General features: G+C 44.0%; 1 protein-coding gene across 1 annotated transcript in view; it reads right to left on the bottom strand.

The window, feature by feature from the left end:
• Positions 1–22,487, bottom strand: part of TRPM8 (transient receptor potential cation channel subfamily M member 8) — a gene marked incomplete at both ends in the record, with an annotated part of 66,307 nt that extends 43,820 nt beyond the window's left edge. The window contains 8 exons of the mRNA XM_080932952.1: positions 3,479–3,676; positions 8,066–8,133; positions 9,059–9,233; positions 11,491–11,663; positions 13,202–13,379; positions 14,170–14,326; positions 18,456–18,529; positions 22,371–22,487. Coding sequence (XP_080789078.1) covers positions 3,479–3,676; positions 8,066–8,133; positions 9,059–9,233; positions 11,491–11,663; positions 13,202–13,379; positions 14,170–14,326; positions 18,456–18,529; positions 22,371–22,487 — 1,140 coding nt within the window. The remainder of the gene's footprint in view (positions 1–3,478; positions 3,677–8,065; positions 8,134–9,058; positions 9,234–11,490; positions 11,664–13,201; positions 13,380–14,169; positions 14,327–18,455; positions 18,530–22,370) is intronic.
• Between the last annotated feature and the right edge of the window lie 2,691 nt (positions 22,488–25,178).

Genomic DNA, 25,178 nt, shown 5'->3' with positions numbered 1-25,178 from the left:
AGGAAGCAGACTTCCTCACCTATAATTATTCCATCTTTGTTTTTAATGACCACATATTGAAGATTCTAGATCTTCCTTCCTTCTCACCTACAACAGCTGAACCCACAGTTTCTAACTTCTGAACTGTATAAATGACCCCTTGACCACAACTACTGTGGTCAAAGCCCTGGCTATACGAAGACACACACATCAAAAAGTTCCTATTATAGTGCTGTGAAAGCCTCATTCAACTAGAAATGTGTGTATGTGTCTGTATGCCTGTGTGTGCACGAATGTATGCATGTCTGTCTGTGTGTATGTCTCTGTGTGTGCATGTGCATGCATCTGTCTCTGTCACTCTCTCAAAGTGTGTGTGTGTGTGTGTGTGTGTGTGTGTGTGAGAGAGAGAGAGAGAGAGAGAGAGAGAGAGAGAGAGAGAGAGAGAGAGAGAGAGAGAGAGAGAGAGAGAAACTGACACACTAAAGGTACCAACTGTCTGGTAAGTAAATGAATGAAGAACAGGCAACACAAGACCATGGGAACCTTCTTAGTGTGGTTGGTCATAAAGTCTGAGACAGGAGGAAGGAATAACTCAAAGGCAAACAAGAAGCAAGAGGACTTGATGCTAGAGATCAATAACTTATATTATTGGTTTTGAGAGACAAATATACTATTTGTGATTTTTCTGTAGTATTTAATTTTGAAACAGAGTCTTTGGAAAAGCACCTAACTTCAAGTTAATTCTGATTGTTAAATAAAGATGCCAACATCCAATAGCTGAGCAGAAAAGACACACGTGGGGTTTAAGGTTTTGTGGGCTTGGGTGGAGAGGAGGACCATGAGAAAAAAGAATGTACAGGAGAAGAGGAAGGAGAAGCTGCCATAGGTTAAGGATCACAAAGCAGCTCCATCAGGGTAAGACATCTTTGATTTTGTAATAAAAGGGGAAGAAATCAAACAGGGATACAGAGCATAGTGACAGCCCCAGAGAGCATCCTGTAGACCTCCTAACTGTGCTTCATTGAATGGTATTTAGCATCGCTAATATTCAGATACTATAAAAACTCGGGGTCTTTATGGGCTCATAGTAGTTGTATGGAATCACTGTGAGGGAGCTGTTGGGGGACAAGGTGAGCTGCCAGGGACAGAAGGAGAGATAGACTAAGCATGACTTCAGCTTTGGAAGCCATCCATCCATGTGACCAGAGAGGTCACTCAAGACTACCCTGGAAGGTTGCTTATATATGTCACTAATTTACATATTTATTAGTTAATAATCCCACTCTCAAGTTTGGCCTTTTGGGAAATCTGTACCAACTGCACAGCTCCATATGAATGCAGAGTTAAAATGCCAGAGTAATTTTCATTTTTATGTATGTCTTCTGGTTGACATGATTAGAAATAAATATATTTAATTAGATGTGAATATAAATTAGATATGAATCACAGAAATGATAATATAATCAAAGGCAGCAAAATTAGCTTGGCATTTAGCTTACAATGAATTGGCTATGATAGTTTTCTTGAAGTAGAATTCAAAATCCCTCATAAAGAATGGAGGAACCATTAGGACTATTACGTTTTATGGATGTAACACAAACCAGACTCTGTGTGTCAACCTGTAGAAGGCTTAAAATGGAAAGCCACTGGGATGAACGCAGGTCCATGTTAAGGAGGCAAACTGAAGTTCTCCATTCCCTCCTCTCTGGGTATTCTTACATTGGCCACTGAATTATTTTCACCTAACACAGGAAATGGAGATAGGTGACCAGTATACAACACCTGTGACTGACATTTGTTTGTTCAGCTGCTAGAATTAATTAAAGCTACACAGGTGTGAAACAGGTAGAGGGTCAGATATGTGTCACCATTTTAGACAGCAAGCCCTCTTTCCCTTATCTATCCACTTCCATGTGGAAGTAATATCAAAGGAATAAGCTTCCTTGCCATTCTCTACCACTTGATTATTTCTGGGTAGACGGTGAGTTTGACCTTCCCTAGCCAACTCTATGAAGGTTATCTTCCCTTGTATCTGTTGCTTGTAGAATGTGATGCTCTGATCTATGGAGACCAGTGTTTGTCACAGACTGACTGTGGACTCAACCAGGGTACTCAGGACTCAGCACAAAGGGTGCCTATGGCTGGATGCCTTTCAGCCTCTTTGATTTTGCCTTCAACCTTCCATACATTTCAATCCTCATCTCCATTTGCCCGATTCTTGAGTGATTTGGTGTGAAAAATCTAATACAAACAAACAAACAAACAAAAACCCACAATATCTCAGTAGGAGATCACACAAGCCTTCAATAGGCAAGGCCTAGTCTAACAGTCTTTCAGCTGTGGAGATGAAATTCGACCATATTTCACAGCTCCAATTTTCTAAATTTTAGACTATGAGCTCAATCTAGGAAGGACTTGTTTTCTGGCCACTTCAGATCCCACCATCCCATCAAGCTTGTGAGCGAGCCGCCTTCTCCTATAAAATTAAAGGAGCCCACTACGGCCTCTCTCTATGAGAATTAGTAAAGAGTGCTTCGTATCACAGAAGGCTGGGTTAACTTGTATTGTCTTTCAGTCAGCATTTGGCCTGCCCAGGCTCCTATCAAGTAATATTGTAAGTAAAAAAAAAAAAAAAAAAAATCTTTTGTGGTCCAGGACATCAGTTTGCTACATTTGATGTCTCCAGGGCCTCCACAAATACTCAATATTGCTGGAGCTACACACTAGTTTTTAAGATGTTACTGTTATTATTGTCCTTTGTATAACTAAACCTAACCTGCCATTGACTCTGTGGTGAAAATAACCCTTGTGATGTAAGCCTGTTTTTTTCCTCAAGGGGGAAAATTTAAGTGGCAGCATTTGCTCCTAAAAGTACCCAGACACATAAAGCCATTTCTGGTGGTATGAACTGGTGCAGGTGAACCCGGTGACATAAAGGGGCACTCACTCATGTGCTGAGCAGCCATTTATTACACATGAACAGCAGTCATTAAACCAAACAGAAAGGATGTACAACATTAATACATCCAAATGACTATCAATCAGAAGCCTAAGTGTTCCTGTATGTCAACTTTTCTCACAGGTCTGCTCAGAAAGATGAGAGATTCCAAAGCAACCAAAGGTTGTAGGGTCTGGATGGTAGTTCTTCCCCAGTGACAACTTCAGTAAATGTCAACTCTGGGTAGAGTTTGCATTTCTGGGAACTTCCTTCCTCCCTCTCTGAGATGCATCCCAAACTCAGAAGCACATGCATTGGCATTGTGGCACAAGACAAACTTTGCAAAGGGCTTGAGTTTATTTCTTAAGAAAAGATAATTGCAGAGTATATAGCTTATCCAAATTTCAATTTCCAGCAAGACACCTAATACAGACCAGAGAACAGCCTCCAAGTCATGACAAAAACCCAAATACTCAGTGTCGCTGGAGGAATCAAAAACAGAAGACATTGTCCCGTTCCAGAAACCTGCCTTATCCATGCCCAGCATCTTCCCCAACTCACCCATTTTATCCAGCTCTCAATCTCCTCTTCAGGCAGCCGGGACACAGTGCGAGGTAGAAACCGTACCAGCTTCTCTTTGACCATGGAAGAGGTTAAAACATCCTCCACCTCCACCAGGCTGGCGATCACATCGGCAATCTGCCCCGAGCCTTCCACCACCACACAGGGGATCTTACTTTTGATGGAGGTGTTGATGGCCTGAGAGAGAGTTGGGCAGATGGAAGAGACGATAGTGATCAACATGGTCCAGCTCAGGCCCAAGGATCTAAATCAAAGGGGTAAACAAGGCACTTTGATACCTCTTACTGCCTTTCCCATTGTGGCTTTTATTTCAAATCAAAATCAATTCAACAGCAGTGGCTTTATGAATGGGAAAAGTAAGCCAATTATTCGACAACCTGAGAAAATGACAAATTCCATAAAAATGTAATAGTTTGTCTCCCATAAAGAGGTGTTTTGAGGGGCTGGAGAGATGGCTAAGCGGTAAAGAGCACTGACTGCCCTTCCAGAAGTCCTGAGTTCAATTCCCAGCAACCACATGGCGGCTCACAACCATTTGTAATGAGATCTGATGCCCTCTTCTGGTGTGTTTGAGGACAGCTACAGTGTATTAAACAAAAAAAAAAAAAAAAAAAAAAAAAAAAAAAGGTTTTTTTCGTAAAGAGGTGCGTTGAAAACACCCTTACTACTGTTAACTTATATAAAAGGAATAATCAATGCCATGAACATACGTTAAAAGCAGTTAGCTATGTGCCTATGTGCTGTATGCACTGACTCCCTCCTTCCCCTCTTCACATATTACAAGAAGTTTGATATATTACTTTCTGAATAAACACTCCTCACACCAGTGTTTTCTTTGCAAGAACTTCAGAAGTTGGAAAAGGAGACTCAAAACTTTCATCAGCTAGCTTCAAGATCAAGGGATTAATGAAGACATAGGCACAGAAAACCCTGCAAGTCTCTTTCTTTACAGGCTGAACGCTTCCCATAGAGAAAACACAGCCCATGAGGCCAAGAGCGTGGAGTTATGTTGAATTTGAGGGACCAGGCTGGAAGTCCATTTACATGCCTCAGAGTCCACACTTGAGAAGAACAGAAGACAAGTGTTGGGTAGCAGCTAGAAGTGGTGGGCTGGGAGCCCAAGAAAAATCCGTTCGGTGTTAGTTAACCCCCTGATCTCCTGCAGCAGCTTCTGAGGGGTAGACACAAACTGGGCAGACCTTTGCAGATGATGCTATAGAGACATCCTCCCTCAATGTGTGGTAGACTTCTCACCTCCCTCCTCCCTAGGACAAGACATCATTGTTTCTAAGTCTTAAGTTTCGGAGGAGGAGAAGGCATGGAGCCATCTCCCAGTTCTCTTCTCCCACCTTTCTGAGCTACCGTCTCTCTCCGCCTCTACTGTCTGACACCCCTCTCTTTATTCTTCCTTTTTTATTTTAGTTCTTTGGGAATTTCACACAATGCATTTTGATTCTGGCCACTCCTTCCACGAGCTCCTCCCACATGATTCCAACCAATAAGTGGCCAGCAAAGGCTCTAGGAGGCATCACAGGCTAATAACAACAACAACAATAATAATAAAATCCAGGGCCAGGAATGGGTTACCTTTTGAGGAGTTGTTGGCCACAACTCACCCAGCTGTGGATCCTGTGAGTTGCAAAAGCAACAGGCAAGGCAAGACATGCCCACAGGAACAGTAGAGGCATGACTGTCATGGAAGTAACCAATCTCTTTCTGATTGGATTTAAGGCACACTACCCCAGGATCAAACCTACACCCAGAACTGCTAATGGGATAGGAGCCTGTGGCGAGCTCTGGGGGAGAACCTGTAACTGTCAATCTGCTAAGTGGGCAGAATTAACCTGGCTCTCAGTGACTTATTGCCATACCCATAGATTAGCACTCTGGTCAACTACTATCAGAGAAGCTTCTGTTTGCAGTGGATGGAGATTAACACAGAGACCCACAACTGTGCAAAGTGTGGAGAATGAGAGGCTGCAGGATGCGAAGCCCTAAGTGGGACATCTATTTCATGCCCCCTCTCTGCACCCCCTCTTTATATGGCTCCCCTTTAAGCATTTATCTGGTGGCTATTTCACACTGAAAAAAAATGGTCAATTTTAGTTGTTCCCTGAAATTTCTTTTAAGATGTTTTTCTTTGAAACACTCCTGAATGGCTTAAAACAAACAAACAAAAAACCAGCATCTCAATAGTGGCTCTATAATATCTCATAAGTATCTGTCGAATAAATAAATGAAAGGCCACTGTTCCATAAAAGAACAGACAGTGAGTGTTCATCTATGATTCCAGGTAATTTTGCCAGCAAGGGTTGGGAACTCCTGGTGCATCTGGAAGGCGACTGTGTGCAGGTCTGCTTATCCTAACCCGTTTTAAACTAAAATCAAGAAAGGGAAGGTGGGCATAGAAATAATTAAGAAAAGAGTAGATTGTTATTTTCTTACAAGATCTTATTCCTATAGAAAAAAAACATCTCTGCAAGTCAATGTATCCATGTATCCATTAACTACAATGCAGTCTTGCTAATGTTCACCAGAGCCAGAGGCCTGAATTTAATGGAGCAGTAACAGGTGCAACAGTAACATCAAGACCCGTGGTATGGATGGGAAAGTGGAGTCTTTGCCCAGATGCGGCTGTCACCGGTGCAGAATCATCCAGGCACTCCATGTTGGCAGCATCACCTGGCGATGAGATTCCTGCGCTTGGATCCCCAGGAGTTATTTGTGCCATTCTGAATGCATCCCCTGACTCTTCTCCGCTGAGGAGCAACCTGTGTCTAGTACAGGAATGGCACATGGTGGGAAAATATTTCCTACTTCAGTAAAGAGCTTAGTATATAGAGATAACAAAGTCAAGAAAGTCCATGAACATAGCTTTCAAGAATTTGAGATATCATCAAGAGACCAAATCTGTAACACTGTCAGGGAGAAAAATAAACTGCAATTAAAACCTAAAACAGAAAAGCTATCCAATGAAATTTATAGCAGAAAAAAAAAATCCAGTTGGGAATGGAAGAACCATCCAAACAAAAGAAATGTTTTAGAACTTAAAATACATATGGCCAGGGGGCAAAAAATCTCTCTGCAATGCAATATAGCTAAAATGGTGGCACAAAGAAGTGCCATTTAAAGTTTCAGGAAAAGATGACAATTCACAAAAGTAATTCTATTGGAGGTATCAGTGGACTCAATGGCAACCCCAAGTCAGGAAAGCATAGAATGACATAGAATGACATATGTGAAGACCCGAAAGTTAAAACAAACAAAAAGTGCAAAAACTGCCAAAGAATTCAGCATGCTTTATCTTTTAAAGTTGAAGAAGAGGGCTAGGTAGATGGTTATCTCTCATCCCATACCAAAATCAAAGAAAAATGGAACGTAGACCTTAATACATGACCGAAAATTTTAAACGGAGGCAGAAGAACATAGAAAGAACAGTTCAAGATAACAGAAGCAAGTACCTTCCAAGAAGGATCCCACTGGGTCAGAAAGCAGCAGCGGGAATTGAGAACTGGAGTTGTATGAAATAAGAAAGCTCTTGCATAGTAAAGAAAATAGTCCACAGAGTGAAGAGAGAACTACTAGAATGGGAGAGAAAGCTTTGCCAGACAGACAGCTAACAGGATATTAATATCTAGAATCTATTGACTCAAAAAGTTAAGTACCAAAACCCCAAATCATGTAGTCATCAAATGAGGAACTAAATTCAACAGATGGTCCTCAAAAGAAGAAATACCAAAGTCCAAAAGTATTAAAATAGTTTAACATTCTTGGCCATCTCACCACCATCAGACTGACTAGCATCAAGAACCAATGCAAGAACATGCTGGCGAGGGTGCCAAGGAAAAGTGACCCTTATGTGCTTCTGACTGGGATTTAAATTAGTGCAGTCATTATGGGAATAAACGTAGAGGTTCCTCAAAATAAAGATAGAAAAGCCACAGGACCCAGCCTACCACTCATGAGTATCTACCAGGAAGGAATCTATGTCAGCTGACACAATAGACACCAGCAGTCCCATGTTCTCCCATGTTCTCCCATGTTCTTCCATGTTCTCCCATGTTCTTCCATGTTCTCCCATGTTCACTATGAAACTGTCCACAATAGTTAAGATATATAATCAGACTAGCCATCTGATAGGTGGATGGGTAAAGTGTTAGCTAAAATAATGGAGTTTTAGTCAGCTATAAATGAAGGCTCGTCATCTGTAGGGAAAGGGGTGGTACTGTAGGTAATAATGTTGAATAAGAAAAGACAATCATATTTCCTCTTATATGGAGAATCTAGCACACACACACACATACACACACACACACTGTGCACACACACCCCTGCCATGAAAGGCTAAGGGACTGTGTGGAGAAGGAAAGAGACTAAAGAATTGGAGAGAGAGTAGTGAACTGAACGTGAAAGGAAAGTACAGAATGTCCATGTATGAAAAATTCACAGTGTACTTTATTTTATACAGCAGCTGAAAATTTACTTTTAAAAGATCAGATAAACCCAAAAGACTGGGGATGGGTGTGGTGCATCTACTGAGTAAGCTGTAGACCAGTCAGAACTCACTTTCAAAGTCTCTCTTCCACCACCTTGGGCAAAACACACGATGGGGATCTTACCACCATAGTTGGAATCTGTAAAACAAAGAAGAAAGTGTGTTTGGACTTCATCTTAAGGACCGGGTGTGGCAGGAGGTGTGAAGAGCATTTGCTCTGAGAGCTCACAACTGCTTGGATTTGACCTGGATCTTGAATGAAGAGATCACACGGGATGAATGGCCGTGCACTAGAACTGTATGTCATACAAAGTGTTGCCATTTGTCACTGCTTTTTAAAATGCCGAAGTCGGTGTTTCATTAACATTTGTGGATTTGATTAGAGTGGGTTGAAGTTTCACATTCTCACATTAGAATTCCTCATATAATTCTGTGCTTTCTTGAGTGGGTGACAAATTTGCATAATGAGGCATTCTCTCAATGGAGTTTCCCTATAAATAGCTTCCTTAAGGAAAACAACTGAGAATTTCCTGTGAGTCACTCTATCACTCAGTCACAGGGCAACCTCTCTCCAAAACACACCCTTCAGCACCCTGTCGGCAGGAAGGAAGACACCTGTGGCCTAGCAGACAAAAATCACTGTTTCCGAGAAACCAACATTTTAGGTGATTGTCTCCTGGTAGTTCATAGAAACTAAAGCATTAAATACCCTTTCAGTGGTGACATTAGTGGGATGGCTTCTTACCTAACCCTACCTAAGTGCATTGCCTCCTAAATATTCATCTTCCCCTTCGGTGCTTCACTTGTTCTAAATGCTAATAGAAGAAAAGCCAGCATGCCTCCTAAACTGATACAAAAGTGTAAGAAGTTATCTGTCACTGCCCTTGGTGTGCCGAAGGATGTGTGACAGTGACTCTCGGCAGAGGCACTCCTGGGAGGCTGAAGGAAAGAGAAATACTAACTTCTCCTTAACAGTGAAGACGTCAGATCAAGAGAGCTAGCAATGTAGCACTAGCTGTCTTCACAGCAGCTCCTGGCTGGCCTCTGGGTCCCTCACTGCTGACCTTGACTGGTGCGCTCAGAGATGTACTTTTCCAGCTGATTCCGGAGCTTGGCTTCCACCGTGGGATGTCCATGACAACCGTTGTCCACAAGCAGCAGGTGGGTATGGTTGTTATCCAGGATGTAGAGAGGATCTCGGGTGAAGTCATCCATGATGTATTGAGCCGAAAAATGTCCCTGCAAGGCACAGAGATACTTGTCTTTGAGATACAGGTTGAGATTATTCTGACCCTACTAAAGTTAGAGAATGCATGTTTGTTCTGTGCCTACTCTTGTGGCTGAAGCTGACAAAGACCATCAAAGCACAAGCGGGAAACTATGATAACAGACAGCCTAGGACAGACAGCAAAAAGGCTGTCTTTTCTTCGTATGCATATAATGCTCTCATGACACAAAAATGTAATTCTGACTAAAAAATTAAAAAAGAAACAGATGATGGGAAACAAAATACTCAGAAAGGAGTCTAAAGTACACAGAAGCATTTCAAACAGTGGCCTTGGTTCAGTTTAGCTGAATTTCTGTTTTACCTGTTGTACTGGCTGGTCTTGTGTCAACTTGACACAAGCTGGAGTTATCACAGAGAAAGGAGCCTCAGTTGGGGAAATGCCTCCATGAGATCCAGCTGTAAGACATTTTCCCAACTAGTGATGGGGGGGGGGGGCTCAGCCAATTGTGGGTGGTGCCATCCCTGGGCTGGTAGACCTGGGTTCTATAAGAAAGCAGGCTGAGCAAGCCAAGGGAAGCAAAGCAGTAAGTGACATCCCTCCATGGCCTCTACATCAGCTCCTGCTTCCTGACCTGCTTGAGATCCATTCCTGACTTCCTTCGGTGATGAACAGCGATGTGGAAGTGTAAGCTGAATAAACCCTTGTTACATGAGTGCTACATGAGCCCATTGAACCCATATCAAAAGATGTGGCCAACAAGATTAATATGAACAGTTCATTTCATACAGAACACCATCACCCATGAAAATGAATTCTAGAGAAACCAGAAAGCCAACCACAATATCCTAAGAGTTTACTGCACACCACGTCATCCACTAAAGATTAACATCAGAGACATGAAAGGAATAAAACCAACGATATACTTTAAGCCTCTGAAAACTGTTTCCTACAGAAATGAGGCAACAGCATGTAAGAGGAGAATGTAACTTGTGCTTAATTCTAAGAGCCAGGAGTTGTCGGCATTAAGATTTGAAGTGCATATAGTTATTTTTCTATGCATGCTTGGCCGTGTTTCTTATTTATAATCACATAATTTCTTATTTATAATCACAAGCATTTCCATGGTGCCCAAACATCCTCAAAAGTAGTATTTTCCTACCTTCATGGTTAGTTTTTATTTTTGTATGGGAATCTGTCAGGACTTCTTTTTGTAGTAATATTACTAGATTATAATAGCTAATAATAAATACCTAACCACAATTGCTGGATATTTAGATTCATGTCAATTCTTGGTTATTACAGAAATATTTTAGTGAACATATTGCCCTAATATTAAATTCCCTATGGATGAATTTTATGACTGTAATTGTTCGGATTTTCCATAAGCAAATTTTATTTTCCTGACACATTTCTAAAAGGTTTTCTAGGAAGAACACAAAGTTGACTCCTGAGTTTCTTGTCCCCCTTTTAAGTCTTAAAAAATAGCAACAGATACAAGAAAGTGGCTGTGTTTTTTTAGAACCAGCTCTCTTAACATTTAGCTTGTAAGTGTCTACTGAGCCACAGACAGAAGAAGATGTGCATTAAATTTAGATTTCTGAACATCCAGCCCAAACCTTCTGAGAAGGAACTGGGAAGTTTCTCGCTGATTCCAAAACACCCCACTCAACACATATGACAGTAGCCATCACATGCCTCCAGTAACTTCTGTACAAGATTTGAGGGAGGCCTGATACTCTCTAAATCAGTTCTCAAGAAACACTTGGTGCTGTGGATTGAAACAATAGTGGATTTGAATTCCCAAGAATCTGGCGCAGCAATGCAAGACTGTACCTGCAGGTGAACTCTTTTGAGAAGGATTTGAATCGTGGTTATAAAAACAATGGGTCCAAATCTAACTTGAGTTTTCCAGGGACAGATTTTAATGACAAAATACCTCATGGTTACCCCATGCTTTGGAGTCCCTTAAATATCCCCATGACTACCATTGATTTTAATTGCCAAGGTAAAAATGCTGTTCTCATAAGGCAGGCTTTCCATGATCTGGCTCCATCATGGAACCCTAGCCCTCAGGCCAAGCCCAGTAGTTCTCAACCGCTGACTCAAAACCCCTATGGAGGGGGTCAAATGGCCCTTACACAGTTCTGTGGTTGGGGATGACCACACATGAGGAACAGTATTAAGGGCCATAGCACTAGGAAGATTGGGAACCACTGCCCCAGTCCTTTCCCCACGTGACCTTGAAGAGCTTCCTGTCGTACCCATACCTCGTCATCACAATTCCTGATGAGGGTGTCCCTGTTGGAGACCATGCCCCACGCTGCTATGCCGATGGCCACGATGTTCTCTTCTGAATTCCTGCTGATGGTGTTATCCCTCACCACCTCGCCTATGTACTTCATCAGACCGTAATGAGTGCCTCCGGTAAGAATCCATGCACCTGTGGAGGAGAAAGGAGAAACAAAGCTTCAGACTGAGTACGGTTTTTGCCCTGTGTTTCCAGCCTCCTATGAAAACCTTCCTGCCATGAGTGGTAGGGTGCCACAGCACAAGTGTAGGTCACAGTATAACTTTCAAGAATCATTTCTCTCCTTCCATCATGTGGGTTCCAGGTATCCAACCCAGATTTTCAGGCTTTACAGCAAGCACCTTTATGCGCTGAGCCATCTTGCTGGCCCCAATGCCAGGGACTTTTGTGTATTTTCTTCTATCATATCCCCAGGGGCTACAACAACCCTGAACATACACTGGAAACTTCACATCTAAGGTAAAGTGTGTCTTCTCAGTTCTGTCAGTCAACGAATCTCTGCAAAAGAAGAGTTCAGATAAACCGAGCTCACTTAAGCTGAGATGCAATCTACAAAGCTATTGATGCGTGCTCATCGAAGTGTGAAGCCAGACAAAGTGATGATGTAAGAAAACTGGAAAGATATCAAAAGTTAGGGGAATTTGGAAGCCAGATGGAAAATAAGTTTCTTACTTAGAAAGCTTGTTATTAAAGCGCACAATGGAACTATTATGATAGTATCAGTATAAACTGCCCTCGGCTGGAAAACCGCGCTGACGTATTTGTGCAGGTCCGTTCCTCTCTCAGGAGGTGCATGCCAGTGAGCATGGCTAAGAGCCAGGATGTCTGCAGCCCGCACACAAAGCACCTTGCCCCAAACCCTAGTACACAAATATTCATAAAACAATAGAGGACAAATGTAGGAAGTGCCGGCCACCAGAAAATCTAGACGTGTGCATTTATATTTGTCGTGTCACTCTCGAAACATTTCTGTAAGGCTTGAAAGTGTTTAAAATGAAAAGGCAAAAAGAGAGAAGGCACAGAGTTGAGTATATGCAGTCAAAGCCACCATTGTCTGGTCATGAACACAGCCTATCCTGCAGCCTCTGCTTCCAAAGATACATCAAAGATCTTTGAGATTAAAGATACATCTAATTAAAACACCCTTTTTGATTTAATAATATCTTCTGGGAAATTTTTTATATGTGTAAATAATTAAATTAAAATCCTAAGAGGCTTTTTGGGTTTTTTTGTTTGTTTTTGTCTTTTGTTTTGTTTTGTTTTTTGCTTAAATCAGCCAGAGTGTCTTGTCTTTTCCATCCATCTGATAATTATTATTTATAATAAAATAACAACTACATTTCCTCAGGGCTAGAGAGATAGTTTGGCCATTATAAGGGTATATTGCTCTTGCAGAAGACCTGGATCCAAAATCCGATACCCAAATGATGGCAATTCACAAATTCCTGTGTCTCCAGCTCCAGGAGAAACCAAGCTCTCTTCTAGCTTCTGAGGGTATCTGTTCTCATGTGCACATAATCACATATAATTATATTTAATATTATGCACATACACACATAGTTCTAGAAGCATCTGGATTCTGCGGGGAAAACAGCACGTGGAAACTTTGTCTCCAGCACCCAAGATGCAGCGCAGAATGACCCCTGGATTTTCTCTCAATTCCCGTGTACCTTTAGACTGAGCGATGTAAATCAGCCGGCTGAAGATCTTGCGCATGCGTGGCTTCAAAGCGAAGTTTTTGGCTCCACCCGTCACTGAAATGACCAGGTTGGGTGTTCTGAGGTGCCAGTGCTGGGTTAGCAGTTCGTAGAGGGTTTCGGAGTCCGTGTCACAGGACAAGCGTAAGTACTGTAAGGGTAGGACAAAAGCACCAGGTTTGTGTGCTCTGACTCTGGGATGTCGGGTGGCTGCCAGCTCCTGGGGCATGGGGCAGGGTGTTCTAGGCAGAGCTGCTACCAGAGCCTCGTAAGAAAATGGAAGGAAGATGTGAGGGAAGGGCGAGCCTGAGTAGTCCCAAAAACCAGATGGCAAACCTACAATTCCACCTGGCTTTTGAGGTATTGGAAGCAGGGTAGGCAAGAGATGATTAAGGGGTCCTCAAACAGCCATCCTGGAACACTTGGGTGAGCCAAGGAAGAGCTGGGCAGGACTATAGGGAGACTCACTGACCCATGCTGGGGCAGAACCCTAGCGAATGGAGCTGGGTGTGCGCAAGGACACAGGGGTCAAAGTCTGGACCTCCAGTCTGTGGACTGAGCTATCACGGAAACATGGGGAAGGCCAGTTGCTGATGGAAAGAGCCTTGTAAAACTCGTGGATATGAAGAAATGTCACCCTGATTGGAGCTACAGTATATCCCCAGGATCGCTGTCTCAGCCTCACTCACAGAAAGCATTCTGCTAGCCTTTAAAAGTTAAGCTCAGCAGATGTTACAGAGACCCGTGACATGTCTAGGGCACAGCTCCAGCCATGTCCCACTCTTCATTGCTGAGTGTTCTGACTGAACAGAAACTAGTCCATTGACTTTCGAGGTTTGTTATCACCCATCTCCCTCCCACCTCCACGCTACTGGACAACTCAAGATAACTCAGGCAACCCTGGCTCTTAGCACATAAGAAAGGAGAACACCGTTGCTCACCTTGCCTTTCTTCCCCAGAGTCTCAAACTGAATGTCCCCGAAGGCGTCTGTTGGAAACTCCTTGGTATGCCTTTTGTAGTTCCACTTCTCATTTTGGTTGATCTGAGTGCCTTCGATGTGCTGGCTCTGGGCATAACCACACTTGCATATGCTCTCCCTGAGCAAGTCATGTTCATGGGAAGCAACAGATTTCCATCTACTTAAATGGCTTATCACATCTTAGGATAAACAATGCACTATTAGCTTCAGTCAGCACAAGACAAATTCTACCATTCTGTATTCCCAGACTGTTCCCTCGTCTTGGTTGGTTGTCTAGAAACTAGTCTGGTGTTTTATTCCCATTGCTAATTATCTGTTCGCCAACAAGCTTACTCTGTGATGGAAGTGGAGAAAGGTGGAGAACAGAGCCCTGCCCTCAGGGTGCCCATTGACTGTGTAAGAAGCCATGAAGCTGGTAAGGAATGGCACTCAGAGATCTGGGAGTCATTGACTTAGCTTCTCACATGGGTCCTCCCTGTCTCCTAGAAGCCCAGAACATGCAGGCATTGTGTTTCAGTGCAAGCTTCATTAGAAGCCCAGCAAGTGATGCTATTCTGGGTGCAGATAAGCTCTTCTTCCCGTGAGGGGTACTCACTGGGAAGACATTGTCCCTTCAAGGGGCCCAAAGTTCTCCAGAGCTTAGAAACCACACTTCTCTACTGGAAAATAGCTAATTCAGAGACTTTGGGCCAATAATAGTTAGAACTAGACAAGGAAAATTATGTTAGTGGATACCAGCACCTCCCATTGAAAGTACAGCAGAAAATGATGTTAACTGTCCACAATGTGACATGTATGCACAACAGGATGCAGAAAAAGGATAAAGAGATACACATTAAGTGGAAAAGCCTTCCTTTTCCTCCTCCCATAATACTCTGCAATTGTTCAACAAGTGCCTGAGAGCACTGCTTATGATAAAATAACATCTACAACATCCCAAGCTGAGACTATGTGATTTTCTGTCCTCACATTGTTCAGCATCGCCAGGGATTGGCTAAGTACAAATCTGGCAAAGAGCATAAAAGAACCAACCAAATGATTCCTTTGACCCTGACAAAGTCCCTTCCCTGCCAGGCTTGCCATGAAGACTGGAAATGACACAAAGCATCAAGAGGGTCTGACGCACAGCACATGCTTTGTTAAGGAGACCTTCAACTCAGGGTGGTGCATACATGCAAGTCAAGGCACACTGAAGAACTAACAACCAAAAAGAAGAACAAACAGCCCGTGTTTGACCAATACGACAGTTCAGGACAGAACAAGGAAACAATGGAGCCAGACGATGTCATCCATCATAATGGCTAACCAAAAGCTTAATGTTCTATTTTATACCCTTTGCCCAAGGCTAGGAGGATTAATGTCTCCATTCTCGTAATGAAGACTGTGGCCCAAGATGTGGGCCTACTCCAGGATATGGAAAGATTCACTCGCTTTATCATCCTTGTGCTCTACACCCTTGGTCAACCATGCAAGGTGATTCTGGAACAAAGATTCCCACAGCAGGCTGAACCACATAAAGATATACCCACTGAGAAGATTTTGTTAAGGTTGTTTCTGTCTGGATTCTTTACTTTATATTCTCTATACAAAAATATAATGGCATCTAGCAAGCACTGTGTGAATGGGTGAGTACATAGGAATGGCATTGATCTGTCTTCTGGTAAATAATTTATATCTGCAAGCATCCTCAATGATTTGTGTCAAGGAGATATTTTAGTTTTCCTTCCGAGACACAAGGATGCATGCACACAGCTGCCATGGAGCGGAGGAATCTCTGTGCTTCGAGGTCTTCATCACTGTTGGGTTTATCTAGCATGTTGCAAAATGTAGGGAGAGTCCTAAGATGCCGTCTGGCAGTAAGTTGTGTTTTCATTTATAGGTGGTGAAAGTAAAGTGCGTTCCTGTGAATCCTTCTAAATGCTCAACAAAAGAAGTTCACAGCTTGGTAGGCAAGTGTCATGATCACTTCAGAAGAAGATGATGCATGGCCAAACCAAACCTGCCTATTCCTACTGGCAGGAAGCTGCCTCTGCTACATTCCAGGGGCCCAGAGGTTCTCTGTTAATAGCCCTCCATGTGAACTACAGAGGTCAGGCTAGCCTCCAAAGCCTCCCAAAAGAGAGATGGTCATGAAGAATAAAGGCATCTCGGCAGGAGTCCTCTCCAGCAGCTGCTCTCATCCAGGAAACGGTTAATGTTGTCACCTCTCAAAGACCTCTGCTGGAAGCACACACTTGACCTGGGTCCAAACAAGACTGTCCTTGCTCCCCAGCACCAAAGTTGCATCAAGATGACCTTGTCTATGCACCAAAACCCTGAACATCTGCTCACAGTCAACAGGGACAGTATTGACATTGATGTCCTCTCTTGGAAATTTGAGAACAAAATCAGAGTTAGGGCCAGAAGATCGTTTCTCCTCTCCCTTCAGGCCACCCAACTGAGTCCTGTCAATACAGAGGAAGAAGAGCGTAGGGACAGGAAAGAACAGAGATGGGGAGAGAGTAGAGAGGACTTCCCGAGTCCCCACAGATCTAGTCACAGAGCTTCTCATGACACAAGAGACCCAACCACTGCCTGCTATTAGGTGGCATTCCTGTCATGAGTCAAAATACCTGTGAAAATGTTCATCTAAGATTATAAAAACCCAAGTGACAGACTAGATCCTGTACCCTCCACAGCAGTATCCTGGCCTTCATTTGCAGTCCCTAGAGAGCTCCACTCAACTTAGCCAAGAAGAAAGAGTCTGCTGGGACTGGACCATTTCTGCATCTCTGCAAGCCCTCTCTCCGACTGAGTCCCAGGGTACATCCTGAGACAAGGCTGTCACACTCTGCCACTGCTGCCTTCCAATCCCACTCTCCTTTGGCCCTGTCCACAGCCACCCAAGCTCATAGCAGGGTAGCAGATACCCCATCTGTCCTTCGCTATAACTGAAGACATGCTCTTGAGTCCCTTTTCCTGATAAAGATAAGGAATCATAAATGACCTTTTGACCAAGCAAGTTGTCAATCTCCTTTATGGGCTAATAGCTCTCTAAACCAATATGTGTGGAGTATTTAGAAACAAGGGCCTTACCAGGAAAGAACTCGGTGGATAGAAACATGAAGGGCATGGCAGAGATTGCAGAGGCGGGGAGCTAGGAGGGATGGGAGGCATTGGCACTCTAGTTCACATCAGCAGAACAAAAGTTCTGAATCACTCAGAGCTACATCCATCTCTATTGTGGTCATAAACCATGCATGGCTATTTGCAGTTTAATGAAGAATAATTATAACCAGTAATTAAGTTCACTGGTGACCCTAGCTACATTTCAAAAGATCAGTATTCACATACAAGCAAATATCACTGCCATGCTGATAACACGTATGAAGCAGGGGGTTTTATTGCAAAGAGCTACGATTGTGGATAGTGGGCTTCCTGATTCTACTTAGGACCCAAGAAGTGAAAGCCAAACAGAGTGGACCAGATCTGTGGAATTCCCACTTAGAAAGTATTAGCAGGTAGCTGCTGGGCTACACAGTGTCTCAACGGTGCCCAGCAGGGAGGAGTTCCACCATCTTCCTCCTGGAACCACTCAAGAAACAGGCATCTGCTAGGGATGGACATGAAGGTTCATCTGGGCTTAGTCCACATGTGTCAGCCCCAGGCTCTCAGTAGGGATCTTTGGCCTTTGTCATCTAGTTTGTCAAATGATGATGAAATAGGGGTGTCCGTATTTCTTGCACTTCATTTGAGTCCCTTGTCTTGTACCACAGAGGATCAAATCTGTCATTTTTTCTTATCATTAACATTATAAAAGTTCCCACTGTATGTTACGTTTGTGGGGTCTCTCTTGTACCCAGAAGATCCTCCAAACACAGGAGACTTGGGGTAGAGATACACCCAACTAGAAGGGAAGTTGCCGGGAAGAAGCTGCACTCAGATAGCAAAGGACCATGTAGAGCTTAGCTTGCACGGTGTTGTGCAACAAGGTGAACTCCTAGGCTCCTGGCAATACCACAGAGAGTGACATTCTCTCTCAGTGACTTTAGCCACTGCTATATGGACAAAGCTAAAGACAACAGGGATGAACAAGACCAGGGAACAAATACAGGCATGTGGAATCCATGTGAATCCCACCCATCAGGGACTTGTGAGATGAGACCACCTCCAGGAAAGAGCTCGTGGGCATCTGCTCACTGTACTAACAGCTGGTGGTACTGTACTCAGAATCACAGAAGCAAATACGGAGGAACGCTGTAGCTTACATGGCCTTGGAGTCTCTGGTAAAGAAGACACATTCTCGTTTTTTAAAATTTGCCTGAATAAAATTCACCAAATCCTGTGAAGAGAAAAACAGAGTAATAATACATTACTCGTTTGTTCTCGGACCTGCTAGTATTAATGAATGCTATGCTCTAGGCCTCCTTCAAAGATTGTCATGGCAACCTCATTGCTTCTTTTACTGTCGTCTGAGTTTATTTTTAATGACACATACATTTAAACGGTTTCACTAAATGAAAATGCTTCCAAATGTTGCATAGAATTGTCTTGTGTATAAATGGCATCTCTCTCTCTCTCTCTCTCTCTCTCTCTCTCTCTCTCTCTCTCTCTCTCTCTCACACACACACACACACACACACACATACACACTCACAGTTTTTCAGTCTTCACAGGTATCAGAAAACAAACTAATAGTTTGGAATTAGAAACACTACCTCTGCATATGCCCATGCCTCTTCCACTTGCTTTTTTGAAAGGTGTTTCCCAAAACGTCGTACATTTGAATTCATTCTACTGTGGGCGGGGTGGTTAGGCACAACTGAAAACTAGTTGCAACAGCCAGCCAAAACCTTTAGACGCCAGCAACGTGTCTTACGTTGGCAGAACGAGGCAACTGAAAACAGTATTTTGAAAATACTCACATTCCTCACAATGAGAGAATTTGAAACAGCTTCATTTCATAAGTAGTGTGGCCAGAATACAAAAGGACTGTCAATCAGTAAAAACAAAGCAGATGGCCCAATAGGAAAACATCAAGAGACAGAGCAGATAAGAAAAAAGGAGGGGAGGGGTACAGGAGAGCCACGGCCGCATGGAGAGCTCACCCATGAGAAGAAGCCATTTTACATGCACCAGGTAGACAAAGCCTAACAATACAGTTGGCTGACATGGAGAAGAGAAGGAAGGTGAAGGACCTCATATCCCACACCTTCAACAGATGCAAGAGTAAACTGGCACCACGAACGACTATTGCACATGAAGCCATTTCTCTGAGGACCCATGAAGAGGAGAGCATTTTCTCGTGAGCCACCAGTTCTCTCTCAGTTCATGGAGGTGGAGTTCCATCCTCGGAGATGCCTAGTCCTGGTAAAGTGGGGTTTCCTTTTATTCTGGAGGCTCCCGTCAATTGCAGGCCATGGGTGCCAGCAGCTGAAGTACTCAGACAGCTTCCAGTATAAGCAGCCTTACACAATAGACTGGCTCTGAAGCCAGCCCTATTTTCTTGTCCCCTGTAGCATGGCCAGCACTAGATATGCACTCCAAAATGTGGGGTTCCTCTCCTGGATGGAGCCCACCATGCATCCCCAGCCCCTATACTGACAAGTCCCCTGGGAGGTCCTCGCTTCCTTCCTTACCCTTGGAACATGGGTGACCCCATCCTTGGTTATCAGACACTGAGGACCATTGCCTCCTTCCTACTCTTTAAACATGAGTGGCCCCATAAATCTCATAGCTTAAGCTTAGACTCATTGAAGGACACATTCCATCTTAAATTATCAGTCCTCAACTCAAAGGACTATTTATGTTTTTTGGTTTTTCCAGATAGATCCAGTGTACACATCCAAGTACACCAGATAGTCTTGCTCCCAACATCAAAAGTCAGAAATCCAAGTATCTGCTTTCTGGGGGATTGGATAAGCAGGGAACCCATAGTGGAGTTCCACATAGCACAACAACAACAAAAAGTGCAGGTGCTTTGTGCGTCAGCATGGACCAGTCCCCAAATAGTAGTGTTAAACAAAAAATAAAGAACTCGCCAAAGAGTGTTTGTAGACACAGCTACAGTTGTATCAAACACAGACAAAACCAAGCAACATAAGCAGTTGCACAAAGACTAGATGACACAGTTCAGGAGAAGGGTGCCTGTGACCTGAAGCAGAAGAGACCACACCCTCTGAAGGGGCGAGGGGATCACCCGGGCACTTTGAAGCACTCAGCTTCTTAAGCTGGAGGTGGTTTCCAAGTATTCATGGTGATCTCTTGTGGAAGCTTGGAAGCTACACTCCTGTGTCTATTCCTCAACAAAATTTAGGATAAATAATGTTCCCATGCTTCCCCGCCTAAGAAGCATTTGAAACTCTGTGCTGCCCAGTTTTCCCCATAAGAACGTTCTTCCATGTCGAGGATTTCGAGTCTTCCTAATATGAAGGACAGAACTCAATAGCTGTGTGAAGCACAGAATGATCTGGAAGAAGGGTGATGATTCATTTTTAATGACTTGTCGCTAAAATCCTCCCTCTGAAGATGCACTTTCTGATAGGTATTTGTATGCCCATGAAGCAAGCAGGAACCCCGGAACCTAGAAGTCTCAGCCTTCCTCCCCCTCCCAAGGGCATCAGTACCCAAGGCCAGTGGTCCTTTGGAGAAAGCCTTCCAATAGTGCTTTGTTGGTTGGGGTCAAAAGAGAATAAGGGGAAAGAGAGAAGATCCTGAGAATTCTGGAAAGATCTCCGTTGCCTTTGTTCACTCAGTCAAGGTACATTACCAAAATGAGACATATGTACAAACTCTTTGGATACTCTTAGTCTTGGGGGTGTACAAGGTCAGGAGTGGTTCCCAAGGGTGCATACCTCTTTATGTGTTAAGTCCTGACTACTTCTCTCCTTTCTTTCAGCCTTAGAATGTAGGTCTCAGCTGGAGGAAAGCACAGGCTTTTGCTGTTCCCTTTTATGAGTTTGCTGGCAGCTCAGAGATACAATCCAATGGTGTGGCTGACCCCCACCCAACACACACACATACTCCTGTTCCTTCTCCTTCCTTATAAAGCTAATTTCTACCCCACCATCAAGCACTGCAGTCAGTGGAAGCCAGATGCAGGCTATAGTGTTCTTACAAATAAAGCCTGGGCCAAGCTTGATAGCTGGTAGGAAAGGCGTGCATAAAATCCAACAGAGAGAGCCTCCTGGTGTCCAACCAAGTCAATAAGAAGCCATGGCCTATCAGCAGTGCCAGCGGTGGCTCAGGATGGGGAGGGATGGGCCAGCAAAAACAACCTGAGACAAGAGCACTGCCAAAGAGGACAACTTTGAGACGAGGACATGGAAGTCACAGCTCAGTCCCAAACTGGAATGGGAGAGCATCAGCCATGGTCATGAAAACAACATTGAAAACGTGACCAAAATGCAGAGAGTAAGTGACTCTAGGCAGCCCAGCCCCAGATGTAGCATCTACAGTGTCCCTACACCTAGCACTTGAGGAACTAGACAAGGGACTGGAAAGATTCTAGGAACCAGATCAAAGATGTCTGCCACATGGTGTCTTCTGAACAGGAGAACAGAGATGTTGCTCTCCTGGACTCTCAACAATATGGCTGCTTGCCCAAGACCAGCAAAGTCCACACTAATCGACACACCAGCATGGATGGAGAAAAATTTCATAAAGCCCCACTCCTACCTGGAAGAGCTACAGGTAGTCAGCTGCTGCTCGGAGAGGGTGACCCATACAAATAAGGGTGATACTAATTAGGTAGATCCAATAGGCTTCACACACACACACACACACACACACACACACACACACACACACACACACACCAGTATAGAAGAAGAGGTTATAAATTCAGTAGGGTGTTTCTGGGAGGGCCAAACATGGGGGGAATTAGACGGGAAAGAGAGACTGGAGGTGATACTACTACCGTGTACTCATGATACCCTCCACTTTCACCAGAAAAAAAAATGATTAAAGAAACACAGTGTTTACATTTTCCTAATGGCATATTAAGACGATAGTTCTCTTAAATGAGAAATGCTTGAAATACAACAATGAGCATGCTTCTACGTTTTACAGAAAGAGCTCTCAAAACAAATACTACCCAGGACACAAGAGACTATCTTTTTAAAGATGGCAGATTGCTCACCCAACAACCCTAGCTGTGTCAGGTGGCCTCAGTGTGGACTTACACTCTCACTGTAGGACACGTCTGTGCTCCGAGACACACTGGAGTACAGGGTCCGGGTGCTGCCCATAGTACCGTTTCTGCGGCTCCTCATGCTGAGCCGGGCTCCCTCGAAGGACATCTTGCCTGCGGAAATTGGGGACAAGTAGGTTACAGACAGTAAAAGGGCTTCCCTGGAAGCATGTGCCCTGGCGTCCCTTCCTGCCACTCTCCTGTCTTTGGCATGTGCCTTACTCATCACCATCACCATACCTCTTGTCTTCTGGAACATGCCTGCCTTTCAGCACTATGACGTCTCTCATGCCTCAGTGCTGCCACCCTATGGTAGCAACGTGCATGACATGAGAAATTGTGTCTGACCCGCCCCAGAGCATCATCTGCTGTGCTTGCACAGTGTCTACTTGGTTGGTGAACATGGAATGGCTAGCATTAAAAAAGAAAGAAAAAACTTCTTGTTTCTCTCTGTGGTGTGTGTGTGTGTGTGTGTGTGTGTGTAAGCATGCACATTCTGTGGCATGTGTGGAGATCAGAGGCCAGTTTCTGGGTATAAGTTCTTTCCTTCCCCAGTGCATTCCAAGAACTGAACTTAGGTCTTCAGGCTTGCATGGCAAGGACTCTCATTTGCAGAGCCATCTTGCTGTCCTTTGGCTGGCACTGTGGATCAGCCAGATCATGGCCACCAAGTGGAGGCAGGATCCTGGCTCTGATTCAGTCAAGCAAGGCCTTACGGTTGCGCACCCCAGGTCTCCCTGAGATCTGAAGCTGTGTGTGAGCCCACACTCAGCACCTCTCACCAGTGTGGGCAGCAGGAAGCTCGTCTGTCCTGAGGCAAGTCTTACCATCCTCACTGTTCTCATTTGGGGACACTCATCTCTCCTGACAGAGACCCATTCCCTCACGTCTCCTAAACTCTTACCTGCATCCTAAGCTCCAGACTAAGTCCACTAACCATGTCATGTGACCCATAAATGCAGCAACCGGGACATTTTCAGAACAAACTCACCATCCTTCTTATATACCCTCACTCTTCAGTGTCTTCTCCTCTAGGGACCACTGAATCCTAGACTGCCCTCTACTTTCTCCCGAGTTTCTGCCAACCAGGAGCCCTGATGCCTCCCTGGCCTGACATCCACCTTCCTTCCCTCTGCACCCTGCTCCTCCCCCTGGGCCCCTGCTTTCTCATTTGCACCCCTACTCTCTGTCTGGAGCCCTCATTCTCTCTATTTGGCCATCCCTGCTCACCCTCCAGGGCTCAACTCACAAGCCCTTGGGGCATATGTTTCATGAAGCCAAGGCTGGGGTAATGTGCTCACATGTTTTTGGAGCATCTTCTACCTTGAACCAAGCCATCACAAGACACATTTATTGATCTTCCTGGACTCTATTGGCTCACTTAGGCCATGACTGTTCTGTTTCCTACTAGACATCCAGAACCTGGCAATGTCCCGGAAGTATACTCATATACACAGCCATTAAATGAGTCAGTTGAATAAATCAGGACTCATTCACAGATCCTGCAGGACAACCTCTACGCCACTTCTTGTAACCTCTGAGTGTAAAAGCAGCTAGCACATAGAGTTGACCCATTACTCACCTATACAGTGTATAGGTGACCCCACAGCTCTGGGCCCGTCATTCCTCCATCCAAGATCAATATTTCCAGGCGAGCACAAACTCTCCTGAGCCAAAGACCTTGGGAGCTCTCCTAGAACCCAGGCAGAGTGTGCAGCCCAAACTGGTTAAAGCACTAAGTGTTTCTTTTACTTCTTCCCCTGGGCACTTCAAAGAGCCACACAGAGTATTAATTGCTACTTCACATACATTACTACAAAACCGCAAATCAATCCTGCAACGTATTCGAGATGCCTCCCATACAGAAAATTGCTTCTGAGCGGGGAACAGATGGTCAGGAAGCAATTTCATTTGCTCTGCACGGAGAAACTTCAATGGCCTGCAAATGAAAAGGTGTGCTTAATGCTTTGGAGTCCACTCTCCGCCAAACCAGAACTGGGGATGCCATGGAAGCTGTGCACCAGGCTGGCCTGACTCATTTCTTCAGGCATTTGTCTCTAAACCTTGTCTGAGGTCAGCTGGAGGTGCAGGTCATTGGAACCCAGGCACTTTTTATGATGTCTTGTGTAACATGCGGTACAGGTGCACATGCTTACCGATCCTCTAGACAGATTCTGGTGTGGAAAAAAAAAAAATAAAACAAAAGCTTGGAAGAAGAGATAGACGTCCGAAGAGAAAAGACTGTAATCAGTTGTTGGCTATTTGCATTATTGCTGCTTTCTCATGTACCCACAAGCCCAAAAAAGTTTTGTTTTGTTTTGTTTTGTCAAAAGGAACCACTAATGTGAATTCATCTTTCTTCTCCAAAGAAGTTTTAACGCCCTACTATGAAGCTGTTGCTCTGTTAATACAAAATTGTAGGACAGAATCACAAAAGTATTTTGGGAAAGATCCTGATGAAATATTTGTTCCTTATTCCAAACAGCAATTAACTGGTTGTTGCGGAATACTGATATTTGGCCTATTGCACGTGCAAACCTTTCAGGCAAAATGGACCATTATCCAAAAGACACGTTGTTACAGTTTGCTTCTATGCATGCTTTTGTATTTCCTGTTTACTTTTAGATTTATTCATGCAGCCCATAGAAAATTCGCTTACTGTATTTGTATTTACAAATGGCTCATCCAAAGGGAAAGCAGCATATGTAACTGGATCACATGTTCATTCTCTTTGAGTTTCCACCCCCGCCCCTTAGCACAAATAATTGGACTATGTGCTGTAGCCACTGTTTCTGAAATG

The sequence above is a fragment of the Micromys minutus genome (genome assembly GCF_963924665.1).
Source record: "Micromys minutus genome assembly, chromosome: 19".
NCBI lineage: Eukaryota > Metazoa > Chordata > Mammalia > Rodentia > Muridae > Micromys > Micromys minutus.
Note: the sequence above shows the minus strand (reverse complement) of the source record. Positions and strands in the feature narration are given on the sequence as shown.